The sequence below is a fragment of the Quercus lobata genome, chromosome 11 (genome assembly GCF_001633185.2).
Source record: "Quercus lobata isolate SW786 chromosome 11, ValleyOak3.0 Primary Assembly, whole genome shotgun sequence".
In the NCBI taxonomy this organism is placed as follows: Eukaryota; Viridiplantae; Streptophyta; class Magnoliopsida; order Fagales; family Fagaceae; genus Quercus; species Quercus lobata.
The window spans coordinates 54,894,753-54,909,134 of record NC_044914.1 but is presented as its reverse complement, the minus strand read 5'-3'; the positions used below and the strand labels follow the sequence as shown (position 1 = coordinate 54,909,134).

The 14,382-nt window shown below is 33.1% G+C and overlaps 1 protein-coding gene across 1 annotated transcript; it reads left to right on the top strand.

Moving 5' to 3' along the window:
• Window positions 1–11,850: 11,850 nt before the first annotated feature.
• LOC115967513 (endochitinase 2-like) lies at window positions 11,851–13,790 on the top strand. Its single transcript, XM_031086624.1, has 3 exons — window positions 11,851–12,341; window positions 12,759–12,912; window positions 13,132–13,790. The coding sequence occupies exons 1-3, from the start codon at window positions 11,924–11,926 to the stop codon at window positions 13,523–13,525; spliced, it is 966 nt and encodes a 321-aa protein (XP_030942484.1). The 5' UTR covers window positions 11,851–11,923; the 3' UTR covers window positions 13,526–13,790.
• Window positions 13,791–14,382: the final 592 nt, after the last annotated feature.

Below are 14,382 nucleotides of genomic sequence, written 5' to 3'. Positions count from 1 at the left end.
TGCAAATTTTGGAAACATGGATCTATCCCACAGGCTAATGTCACCGAAGAGTCTTTAGTGGCTGTAATTACAGACATATACATGATCCAATATGTTGAAGGGTGGTGGGTAGACTCTGGTGCCAATAGGCATGTCTGCTATGATAAAAATTGGTTCAAAATATACACTCCTTTTGAAGAAGAAAAAACAATTATGCTTGGTGGCTCTAGTAAAACCAAGGTACTTAGGAGTGGTGAGGTTGAGCTGAAATTTACCTCTGGACATGTGCTCACTTTGAAAGATGTGCTATACACTCCGTCCATAAGGAAAAATCTAATGTCAAGCTATTTACTAAATAAGGTTGGCTTCAAACAAACAATGGAATCTGATCAATATGTAATCTCTAAGAAAGGATTATTTGTGGGCAAAGCATATGCTTGTGATGGAATGTTCAAACTAAATATTGAAAATAATATGTCATCTGCTAGTTCTGTTTATATGCTGTCTTCTATGAATTTTTGGCATGCTCGCTTGTGTCATATAAATAGTAGATATGTGAGAATTATGAGTAACATAGGATTAATCCCAAGACTAACAAAAGACTTTGAAAAATGTGAAGCATGCAGTCAAGCTAAAATTACTAAACGACCTCATAGAAATGTTGAAAGAAATATTGAATTGTTAGAATTAATTCACACAAATCTTTGTGAATTTGAAGGAAAATTAACTCGAGAAGGAAACGAGTATTTCATCATCTTTATTGATGATTTCTCGAAATATGCATATGTTTATCTATTAAAAAATAAAAGTGATGCTTTTGAGAAATTTAAAGAATTTCTTAGAGAAGTTGAGAACAAATTTGGTAGAAAAATAAAAAGATTTAGAAGTGATAGAGGTCGGGAGTATGAATCTATTGAGTTCAACTTATTTGTTCAGTCTTTAGGAATTATCCATGAAACTACTCCTTCATACTCACCTGCATCTAATGGTGTGGTTGAAAGAAAAAATAAAACTTTGATTAATTTAACAAATTCCATGCTTATTGAGTCAGGTGCTCCTCCAAATCTATGGGGGGAATCAATTTTAACAGCCTGTCTTGTTTTAAATAAAGTGCCACACAAAAAGACTAAACTCACGCCTTTTGAGTTATGGAAGTGGCATAAGCCAAATTTGAGAATTTTTTAAGTTTGGGGTTGCTTAGCCTTTGTAAGGTTAACGGATCCTAAAATACCTAAATTGGGTGTTAGAGCTACCACTTGTGCTTTTCTTGGATATGCAATAAATAGTACAACCTATAGATTTTTTTAACATTGGAAATAATGTGATTTTTGAATCAGGTGATGCTATCTTTCATGAGGAAAATTTTCCTTTTAAATCTAAAAATAGTGGGGGCAAAGAAGTTGTAGAAAATGTGTTATCTCAGCCTAGTTCTTCTACTCATTCACAAAATCAAGAAAATCTAATAAAAGAGCTAGAGTTGAAAAAGATTTTGGCCCAAACTGTTATGTTTTTAATGTTGATGAAAATCCTCTGACTTTGAAAGAAGCTTTGTTATCACCTGATGGTGTATTTTGGAAAGAAGCTGTGAATGATGAAATGGATTCACTTATTTCTAATAAAATATGGAAGTTAGTAGATTTACCAGCTAGTTGTAAAACAATAGGTTGTAAATGGGTTCTTAGGAAAAAGCTTAAACCTGATGGCACAATAGGCAAATTTAGAGTTAGACTTGTTACAAAAGGTTTTAAGCAAAAAGCTGATGTTAATTTTTTTGACACTTTTTCTCCTGTTACTAGAATTACATCCATTAGATTGCTAATTTCTATTGCAGCCATATATGTTTTGAAAATTTATCAAATGGATGTAAAAACAGGCTTTTTGAATGGGGACCTGGATGAGGAAATTTATATGGATCAACCCGAAAGATTTGTTGAGCATGGTCAAGAAAGTAAGGTGTGCAAGCAAAGTGTGTAAGCTAACTAAATCCCTATATGGCTTAAAGCAAGCTCCTAAACAGTGGCATGAAAATTTTGATTCTTGCATGATTGAAAATGGATATAAGTCAAATGAATCTGACAAGTGCATCTATTATAAAACTTGGTAAAACTTACATGTCATTATTAGCCTCTATGTGGATGACTTACTAATAATTGGCTCTAATTTGCATGTTAAAAATGAAACAAAAAATATACTTAGAAGCCATTTTGATATGAAAGATCTTGGTGAGGCTAATTTTATTTTGGGCATGAAAATTACAATAACATGTATGGAATTTATCTTGAGCAGTCTCATTATATTGAGAAAATTTTGAAAAAATATAACTATCATGATTGCAAACATGTTGTTACTCCTTTTGATTCTAGTGCTCATTTGTTTCCTATTAATAATGACAATGATGTTTTTAATCAAAAGAAACATGCTAGCATAATCGGTAGTTTACGATATGCTATTGATTGTACTAGACCTGACATTGCCTATGCAGTAAGACTACTTAGCAGATTTACTAGCAAGCCTAGTAGAGATCATTGGCAAGCCATTGAGCGAGTTATGAAATATCTATCTGGTACCAAATTACATGGTTTGTTTTATAAAAAATATCCCGCTGTACTTGAAGGTTTTAGTGATGCCGATTGGAATATTTTGTCAGGTGATTCTCTGTCTACCATTGGTTACATTTTTACTTAGGGTGGTGGTGCAGTATGTTGGAAATCTAAAAAACAAACCATTATTGCTAACTCTACTATGGAGGCTGAGCTTATAGCTTTAGCTTTAGCAAGTGAGGAAGTAAGCTGGTTGAGAGATTTGTTGCATGAAATTCCCCTTTCGTAGAGTGCATAACCATTTTTATAATGGCAAACTCAGACCCATAAGAAGAAAACATAGTATTGTGAGATCTTATTTTAGTAATGGCATCATTAATATAGAATATTTTAAATCTTGTTATAATCTTGCAGATCCATTAACTAAGGCCTTAACAAGAGAAAAGGGTTTGGAATATATCGAGGGGGATGGGATTGAAGCTCATACAATCATGAACCATGTATGAGGACACCTAACTCGGGGACCAAAGATCCTGAGAATTGAGTTCAATGGGAAAAATGAATCATATGGTGGTTGTAAGAAAATGCAATATTAATTTTAATTTTATTTGAAAAAATAAATAATAAATAATCCATCCCTATGGTCTAAATGCATTTATCTTGTAACGTGTAGGAGGTTGAGTTTTTTAAAACTCTTAATGAACAATCTGTAGCTCTAATGAGTGGGGTGTCAAAGTTACATGAGCACCCTAAACAGATTTCACCTATGTCAGCGTGGGAGTGGGGCTGCTCCCTATGAGAATTGGGCTTATTCTCAAAGACGCTCATGAAAAACTGGGATCAGTATAGGGCCGTAACGTGCTAGCTAGTAAAGCTCATGTCAACACCTGGATCATTATGTGTGAGTAGTAATACTTTATTTCCCTTAAGTAGTCATAGTTAAAGTCGGAGACCACTACTGACTGTGGAGTAGAGATTGTTGTTTCACTAAGTAAAGGTTTAATGCAGAGCACACCTTTATGATGCATAATAATCCCTTTTTGCCCAGTAATCTCTCATTTTTCGACTTTAATATTAAAATGAGTGGGGGAATGTTAGTACATTTAAATTAAGTATGTTGAAATTCAAAATAACTGAAGATAAATAAAGAGATGAGTTATAATAAAATTTGTTAAAGAAAGAGTTACTTGTACGTAAGTTAGAATACATAAATTAAGAGAAGTTTTCTAAATTAATAAATAACATGTAGGTTATGTGAAGGGTTGGAAGATTATATATATGGCTATGCTATGGACTAATTTCATATCAAGAGTGAATGAAGAGAAATAGTTAAAAGCAAAGAGTATTGTGTAAGAGAGTGAATTCAATAATATTCCTAAATACTTGAGAGATTTTAGGCAAAAAAAAAAAATGTTCTTCTTGTGGAGTTTTGGGCATAAACACTTTATGCAGAAGCTATTTAAGCCATACAACATTTGTTGGGCAGTTGTATCTGTAGAGAGGGAAAATTCCCGACCTATCACAAGCTGACACGTCACATTATCGAGTCCACAAAATACAGCCGATTACAGAACACCATGTATTGCTGCTAGGTTTTGCTATCACTATTCAAAAGCCAATGGAAATTCGCCAAGTGTCATGCAAAAAAACAATCACACATCAACGCACGTGTAAGCGATGACAGAAGCAGCTTCGCATGTGTAAGCGATGACACAAGCAACCTCGCACGTGTAAGCGATGACTTAAGCGGACCAATCAGGCTGTGACATGTGCACCAATCAAGCTCCGCCACGTGTCGCTCACCCACCCCCAAACTCCTATAAATAGAAGCCTTCCTGAGACATTCAGGAGGACCAGAATTCAGAAGTGAAAAAGCTATGTGAAGATCAAGCCTCAAAGCCTTCAAGAACTTCAACCCCAAAATTGGAGAACATTCAAAGTAGAATCATCCAGATCATCTGCCTAGATCCTAAAGTTCGCGGGAATCAAGCCAAAAGTGTCCGAAAACACCAAAAAATCACAAATCAGTGAAGCTCAACGAATTCAAGCTTCTAAAGCTCCGAAGAACTTCCACCACAAACCTTCGAAGACGAAGAACGCACGAAGAACACGAAGAACGTGAAGAACAAAGGATTTCTAAACGAGCTCATAGCCAGAGATTCATTGTAATTCCGTTTCAGCAATCTTCGATCCATCCCTCAACCAAATTGAAGGATATTTTGTGTTCAAGTCAAAACCACATTACCACAAATCTAATCAATAAGTTTTGCAAGGAGATCGAATCTGAGGATCACTCTTTTGTAATTCCAGAGAATTGTACCACACAATCATAAATACAAATTCGCATTTGTGAAACTATTTTACTTGTTTGATTTATTTCAAACTAGAAATTTAGTCGCTTACAGTATCTTGAGAGAGACAAATTAGAGAAGGTTTACATCGGTTACAAAGATTAGCCAACCAAGAGCTTGAATCTCCTTAGAGAGCGAGTGTCGTGTTTCTGTCCAAATAGTGTTGTGTTCATCTCTTCAAATTAATAATATTCAGTGTATTATTCAATTTCTCTTTGTACTGTTTCCATTATTATTGTGTTTGCACCAACATCCCTCAAGTACTTATACTTGTAAAGTGACAAGTGACTATCGCATCAAAAGTGTGAGATGGTATGTGATAGTTTTTAGACCCCTTAAAAACACAATTGGATTAACCTAGATAATTAGCTAAGTTGTTACTTAGTCCAAATTCTAGATCTAGGTTATCACAATCAAACAATCATATAATGCATAACAGTAGAAAGATAAATAACACAATGATATGATCACAGAGGAAACCAAACCGGTAAAAACCTGGGGAAGATTTAATCTAGCTATCCTCAAGGTAAACCTGAATCCACTATGAAAGAATCGAAGTTGTTTAACAGGACTTAGACCACTAACATCCTATTGCTACCCACCAGTAGAAACTTACTGACACGACCACGTGTAAGCTCCGAAACCACGGACTCATTCTTTCTTGGATTTTCCAGCAAGTACAAGCACACCCGCTTGTGTTTCTTTAAGTTCTTATGGCAGCAATTGAATGCATCAAGTTCTTGAACGAATCTCCTTCTTGATAATCCTAAGCTTGTGTAAAGGAAAGTTTCTCACAGATCTCACAAGAGATTTACACAAATAGCAGTATGAGCAACACTAAAATGTGACTAGGGTTTGCCTTATATATCTAGGGCAAAAATACAAAACCCTAAATGTTTTAAACAAACTAGGGTTGAGTTGGAATTCTGCAGAAAATGCATTCTGCCCGAATTTCGATTGATCGAGCCTAAGCTTCGATCAATCGAACTAGGCCAAAATGCTTTATTAAATATGCATCAACTTAAATCTAACTTTACATAAATGAACCAATTTTGAGCAAGTCTAAACACGACTAAACATCTTGTTTTGATCATAGTTTGCTAATAATACACATTAGAGTTCTAAGTACATAAAATCCTAAGTCTTTAGAACCTAAAAGTATGATATGAGAGAGCTATTAATATACTTATATGATCACATTACTCCTTTCCACTTGAAAATGAAACCAATATTAATTCAACCAAAAAGAAAAAAATAATATATATATATATATATATATTATGTTTTTATTTTATTTTATGATTTTTCAGTTATCCAATTCATTATTATAGTCTATGAACGAAATCATTAGCGGAAAATGACAATCAAAAGAAAGAAACATTCATTATCTGAATGGTGCAATTATTAATAGCATGTTTAAGGTAAAATATAACATTCAAACTAAAATTTTTAATGTATGTGACAATATGAGCAATGAAGTCAGGAGTATAAATCATTAGCAGAAAAGATCAATCAAAAGAAAGAAACATCCATGTCGAATTATCTAAATTATATCTGAATAGTACAATTAAATGCAATTTAAAGGTAAATATAGCACCATATACTCATATAATTCCCTTTCACTTGAAACTGAAACCAATATTCATTCAACCAAAAAAACAAACAATATTTTATTTTATGTGAATTTTCAGTTTTCCAATTTTCAGGAGTAAAAGTTTGAAATAGATAGATTCAACAACTGAATTGTTTAATCCAAATGAATGATTTTTTTTTTTTTTTTTGTGTGAATAAATCATAAAAAATTAGCCCTTCTTAACTCAACATTGTTTGGATTTCGAGCTTCAACCAAAATTTTAAATCAAACTTCAAAGTTCAAAGCTATCAAGATTCGATTTTTCTTAGATAAAATTATTTGATGTTTCATAACAAATGGATTGGGAATTGCAAATGATAGACAAGTGTGTGGGTGCCAACCTAGTTGGGATGTACACATTTTATAGTGATGCAACTATTTTCAGTCTAATATATTCATGAAAATTTCAATGTACTTATTTATTCTTATTAATACAAGTTAATTAATCTTATTTTAGTACCTTTTTAAGAAGTATGTCTTAGTATTTTTTTTAATAGAATCTTTTTAGTAGATTTAAGGCAAAAAGAACATTTTAGTCCCTACATTTTCAGGCTATTCCCATTTTAGTCCCTATATTTTATTTTTACCGTTTTTAGTCCTTATTCTGAAAAACGCTTCTCGTTTTGGTCCCTACCGTTACATCAAAAACAGAAAAAACTGACATGACAAACGGTTGGAATAAATAATATTAAATTAATGTCCACGTGGCATAATTTAATAATAAATTTTTTTTTGACATTAAAAAATGCCACATCAGCATTTAAATTAAAAAATTAATTTATTAATTTTAACTAAATAAAAAAATTAAAAACAGAATTAAAAATTAAAAATCTTATTAATTAAGATCTAAGTGTGTCTTAAACAAGAACAACAAGAACACAAACCCAGATCCAAGATCACAAACCCAAAAATTAAAAAAAAAAAAATTTATAAAAACCAAACAAACTTTCAGAGACCAAGAACGCCAACTACAACCCAACAACACCATGGTTGAAACAAGGCGCAACTCCTCTGCTTCCAAGCGTGGCCTCTCATCTCCTCCTCCACCTAACCCAAAACGATCCAAGGTACAATCTTTTTTGATTTTTTTTTTTTGGTAAAATTTTTTTATTTTGTGCATGTGGGTCTGATGAAAGATTTCTAATCTGGGTTTTGTGTCCTCATCCAAAATTCGCTGTTCCAAAACACGATGTTCCAAAACACGATGACATACGCCTCAAATGACCTCACCGCCTGCAATTTCGCCGACTCCGTCGCCATCCACCTCCACATCGTCGCCGATACCACCTTCATTGTCCTCAATGCCGCCGATCTCGCTGATACCAGCTTGCTTTCGTTTGCTGGGTTTTATTTTCTTCTTCTTCACTGTTTTCCTTTGTACAACATTGTTTGTTTGTTGGGTCTTCAATGGCACATCTGGAAGCTCGTCGATTTCTCAAGCGGAAACGGGAAAGGAAGCTTTCTGGGTTAGCCGAGAAATTTGGAAAAAGAGAGTAGAAATGAAAGCATTCTCTGTTTGGTTGCCAAGAAAACGCAGGAAAATAATTTGAAAGGGAAAGTTTTGTTCTTTTCTGGGTTTGTCATCTTGGATTTGGGATTGTGTTTTTGTTGTTCTTGTTCAAGACACATTTAGATTTCAATTCATGAGATTTTTAATTTTTAGTTCTGTTTTTAATTTTTTTTTATTTAGTGAAAATTAATTTTTTAATTTAAATGCTGACGTGACATTTTTTAATGTCAAAAAATATTTTTTATTATTAAATTATGTCACGTGGACATTAATTTAATATTATTTATTCCTGCCGTTTGTCACGACAGTTTTTTCCGTTTCTGATGTAACGGTAGAGACCAAAACGAGAAGCGCTTTTCAGAATATGGACTAAAAGCGGTAAAAATAAAATGTAGGGACTAAAATGGGAATAGCCTGAAAATGTAGGAACTAAAATGTGCTTTTTGTCTAGATTTAATTGTTCAATTTGATAGTTTGTAATGATGTATAATTATAATTTTTTTGGTTAAATTTTTATAACCCCATTGAAGACCTGTTAAAAATGCCCATGGGTAGCTCATTAAACCCACCTTGCTAGTCCAGCCCGTTAAAGCTCAAATGGGCATTGCCCATGGGTAGGGCCATGGGCTAGGGTTTTTCCATCTAGTCCAACCCGACCCAACCTATTGACTAGTCAACACCCCGTTAAACCCGATTAGACCCATGGGCCAAGTAAAAAGGGCCGGCCCGGCCCATTTACAAGGCCTTATATATATATATATATATATATACCAAATGTTGCTGACACATTGTGTAAGCTCAGAAAGTCAAACCACATCACATGTTTCAAGCTATGAAAATCTGCTATGTCTGTGCGGTAATAGAAAACATATCTTTTTTTTTGAGAAACATAGAAAACATATCTTACACGGAAGGAGTGTTTCTTCCTCACAACAAAATCTAAGTTTTCACAATAAATCGAGATAGGTATTAGCTCTTTCCTTTAAGTCACAAACTCACAATATTAATTTATAAATTACACACTCTATCTTTGTTAAAATTTAATTCAGTATTATAAATTCTGATGCATGATCATTTCAGTGCTATAATTTTGATCTTTTTGTCACTGTCTATCTAATAAATTCGCTGTAAATGCCCTAAAAATTGTGTTTATTTATTTATTTTCTCTCAGGGAATAGTGAGAATGAAAATGATAGAAAAAATTAATAAATTATCCTTTTTTTTAAACCATAAAACAACTAAAAAAATATTTTTTATGAAATAGTAATTGATTGAATAATATATATATATATATATTTATTTATTTATTAAAAAAAATCATAATTTACTCTCTTTCCTTATTAAACGGCATGGCTATCCCAAAGCAACAAAAGACAACAATATTACAGGAACAGTAAATTGGAGATAAAGTCATAAAACATGTCGTTGAATCCAAACGACATGCATGGACATCAAAACGTACAGCTAAAAAATCAAATATCTTTAGTCAATGAGCAGCAGGGGAACAAAATTTACGTTCAATGAACTAGCATAAATTGGGAATCAAATAGCTGTCAGATTCTACTATTCCCTTATTAAAAAATTAACACTTGCCTTAATGGATAACAAAACAAAATAATTAATTACATAGATGATAATGATCGATCTCAATTAAAATTGGTGAAAGAAGGATGACCTTCTTATTCTAACCTTTTTATGGTCAAACATGACCCAAACTTTGATATTTGTATAAGTTTATACGCAAAATTTAACGGAAAGAAAGACCATACAAGCAAGTTATGGACCCTTTGTTTACCCAAAAAAAAAAAAAAGCTATGGACCCTTTGATCTCAAGTAATTGGTCTAATAGTTATTAAGTTCATGAGTCTCTGCAAACTCTATCCTACCCAACAATTTAGAGCTACTATATTAAACGATTCATTCATATAATTATGTAGTGCATATAAAAGAGGAGATATATGATATATACTAGATATAATCAAATGTTCGAAAAGTATTCGATATTTTGTCGAAAATTTTAAAAAGAAGCTATGGATCCTCTGTATGGGTAATGATATTTTATTTTGTACATCTATAAAGTATCTAACAGGGCACTGTTCATATTTAAAAAGAAAAAAAGAAAAACAGGGCACTGTTATTTATTTATTTTGTGTGTGTGTGTGTGTGTTATATGGTGCGCTGTCTAAGTTGGTACATTTTCATTTCCTTGTAAGGTGTTTGGGAAGAACGCGCTGCAGTGAGTGAAGTGATAGTATCATGTCATAGTCAATCGATAAAAAATGAAATATAATGACCTTTGCCTTTGCACAGCAAGTCGGTAAGGCTAAGGCCTAATTTATGGGATATTTTCACTTTCCTTGAGCATATCCTCCCTTTCCTATTATTAAAGTTTATAGAGGAAATATATTTTACAAAGGTAATATTATTAAAAGACTGAAGTGACATTTCCTTTTTACTAAGCATGTTTTAGTGTCTTGATGTGGACATGGTGCTTAGAAGCAAATATAATATGTGCTTATCTGTTAGGATTGTACGATTTATTGGTTTTGATATTGCATCTATCATGTTAGTTTGCAAATCATATGTATTATAAAAGAATTTAACTAGTTTCCAAACCTGTTTTTGCTTTTGTTATTCTTGAGCAGTGCTAGGCTTAGTCTAATAAAAATTTCAACTTGTAAGTGACATGTGTTGAAAGTAAATCTCGCATGGATTGGGACCATTTTTCAGCTTGATTAGATTTAGATGATAGAAACCATTACTTTTCTGTTGAATTAAAACAATATAACCATTATTTTTCTCAGCAATTTTCAATATATGATGTTACATTCATAATGCTATTTGACACCAAATTAAGATGCATGCATGAGAAAAAAAAAAAAAAATCAATGTCTTAGAGTGCGTTTAAGAATTTTTTTTTTTTTTTTTTTAGCGAATGAACAGTAAAAGTACTGTTCATATACTGTGTGGGAGACAAATTTTACTGTGTAGAGACAAATTTTACTGTTCATATACTGTTTGAACACTGTTCATGAGACCCACAATCACTTTATTCAGAAAAAAATATTAAAAATGGGTCCCACGGTACTATTTACATATTTAAAAATTATTTTTTCTACAGTATTTTTTAGTTTTCAGTTTCAGTTTTCAGTTTTCAGTTATATCCAAACGGACCCTTATATGCAGTATTATAAAAAATGAAATTTAATTATGGAAAAAACTTGTTTATAACTTAAAAACATGACACATTTTCAAGATATAAATACAATGTAAAACAAACATTGTCTTTAGATTATAACCCATTGATTATAATTTAAAGCAAATAAAGGCTTCTATTTATAGTCTAGATATGTCATATTGGTCACATGTTAAGTCATAAGGAAAACATTGTCATAGAAATATATGTATTAAGTTAAAACTCAAGTACAAAAATTTAGATGATTAGATTCTTCAATTTTCAAACATATAACTTTGAATTTAATTATTATTAGAAATGTTAAAATTCTTTATGTTTTATTGATCAATGTTTAAATTTAATTAGTGAACCTATTGATCAATCTAAGTTACTCATTATGCATTATCTATCTTGCTTCCTAGATTGATAGCTATCTGTTAGGCACGCTCTGAAGTCGCGAATGGATCAAATAATAGTTGATGTCTACAAATTATTCATAGAATTCATGTACAACAAGATAAGGTTCACTAAAGCCGCCCACATGCTCTGCTTTTCCAAAGCTTTTGTTGACTAAATTATTACTAGATAAGATGGGAAGCTGAAATCAGCCACCGTTATTGAACAAGTCCAAAAACATTAAAGATAAACAAACAAAACTTGATCCATCTCTACCACCCCTATAAATACCATCCCACTATCCATCCTCAAACATCAACTAGAAACACAAACAACTACATGAAAATGAGGTTTTGTGCTTTGGTAATTTTCTCTTTGTTGTTGTCTTCATTCCAAGGAGGCTTAGCTGAGCAATGTGGTACGCAAGCAGGGGGTGCTCTTTGCCCAGGTGGGCAGTGCTGCAGCCAGTATGGCTGGTGTGGCACCACGCCTAATTATTGCAACACTGGTTGTCAAAGCCAATGTGGTGGTGGTAGTGGAGGAGGAGGAGATATTGGTGGTATAATTTCAAGGGATAGTTTTAATCAGCTGCTGAAGCATCGTAATGATGGTGGCTGCCCTGCTAAGAATTTCTACACTTATGATGCTTTCATAGCAGCTGCAAAGTCCTTTCCTGGCTTTGCCACAACTGGGGACACTGCCACTCGTAAAAGAGAGGTAGCTGCTTTCTTAGGCCAAACTTCACATGAAACTACCGGTTAGTTCACTTTTACCATACTTATCAGTATAATTAAACAAATTGTTACATAGATCATAGATGACATGAAAACCATACTATTGATTGCTAAAGGAAAACATGATTTTGTCAAATGCCATAGTTTGTAATGATAAGATTCTTTATTTATTTTATATCTATATGAAAAAGAAGGCAAATATACTTTGGTAAAGTGACTGATTTTCTATTCCAATTTAAAATAATTGCTTTTAACGAATCGTTAATGTATTTGATGGGGGAGATAAGATAATCACTTTATTTCAATGGCTAAATTCACTCATATATGGACTACAATTTAATGATAAAATGTATTTAAAAAAAAAAAAAAAACAGTGACTTTGCTATATGAGTTTTACAATTTGTTTGTTTAACGAATTAATTTATGTTGTGCATATGTAGGGGGATGGCCAAGTGCACCTGATGGCCCATACTCTTGGGGGTATTGCTATCTTAGGGAACAAAATCCTGGATCATCATATTGTGCATCGGATCCAAATTATCCTTGTGCTTCTGGTAGGCAATATTATGGCCGTGGTCCAATCCAACTTTCGTGGTTAGTGCATGACCTTATAATCCACAGTTTAATGATCTAAAATTTGCACACAATATTTTATATAACATATTTCACATGGTAGTGTTAATGATAAGTCTATATGAGAATTAGTTTACTAACTCTGTAGTTGTGAAAATGTTGTCCATATAACATTACTGTGTGTACTAACAGTCTAACACTATTGTCATGTACACTAAATCACTAATTATGACAATTCAGGAACTACAATTATGGGCGGTGTGGAAAGGCCATAGGAGTGGATCTATTGAACAACCCAGACCTTGTGGCCACTGATCCAGTAATTTCATTTAAGACAGCAATCTGGTTCTGGATGACTCCACAATCACCAAAGCCATCATGCCATGATGTAATCACCGAAAGATGGAACCCGTCTGGTGCTGATAGTGCAGCTGGTCGGTCTCGCGGCTATGGTACCATCACAAACATCATCAATGGTGGCCTTGAGTGTGGTAAAGGTTGGAATGCTAAGGTGGAGGATCGCATTGGATTCTATAAGAGGTATTGTGACATTCTTGGAGTTGGCTATGGTAACAACCTTGATTGCTACAACCAAAGGCCTTTTGGAAATGGACTGTTGGTGGACACTATGTGATTAAATAACCCAAAATTATGAATCTAAACATGTCCTAGCTTTTTCAATTACTTGGTATTACCTTGTAGTCTTGTCGTTTAGATGAAGAATAAAGATCCTTTGATTAATCAGAGGTTAATCAAGGGTTTGATGCGAAGACAGATGAGGACTTTTTCTGTCTATCTTTTCTTTCTTCTACCTTTTTTTTTTTTTTTTTTTTTTTTGGTGCTGAATGAAAAAAGTGGGGTCTTCAATACGGGCTCATCGACTCTCTCTTTTCTTTCTTCCACCTTCTTGTTTGCTATGGATGTTGTTGTTATTATTAAAAAATATTTACACAAATGTTAAAAGTAATTAAAGTGGAATAGCTCTTTGAAAGCCCTGTTACAAAATAGCAGCTCACTGTTATGCACCACTAGCAAACGTCCAACGAATTAAGTGGGCACCTGTTACAAAATAGTAGTCCACTTTTACCAAACCCGACTCCACCCATAACTCTCTCAACCTTGAAAGCCCAAGTTCTAGCAAGGCCCAAGGCCTATAGCATAACTTGAGCTTAACGAATTGTAAAAAAGGCCCAATCAGACCTCTATATTGCATGCTATGGACTCTGTTTTTATCATTCTCATTCTTTGTAGAGATGAATGAACCCTTACTTTTGCTGCAATGAATGATTGGTCATCTATTAAGTTCTATGTCACACTCATGGACAAATTTCTTAATCTTGATCTTGCTATATAGAACTTCTTTTAGCCACACATGATGAGAGTTATTAAATGACAATCTCCCGAGGCTATTTATTATTGCCTTTGTAGATAGTGTTTAGGAAATCTAATTTGTGTTGCAAGTGTGATTTGAAAATATAACTCTGTGTTATC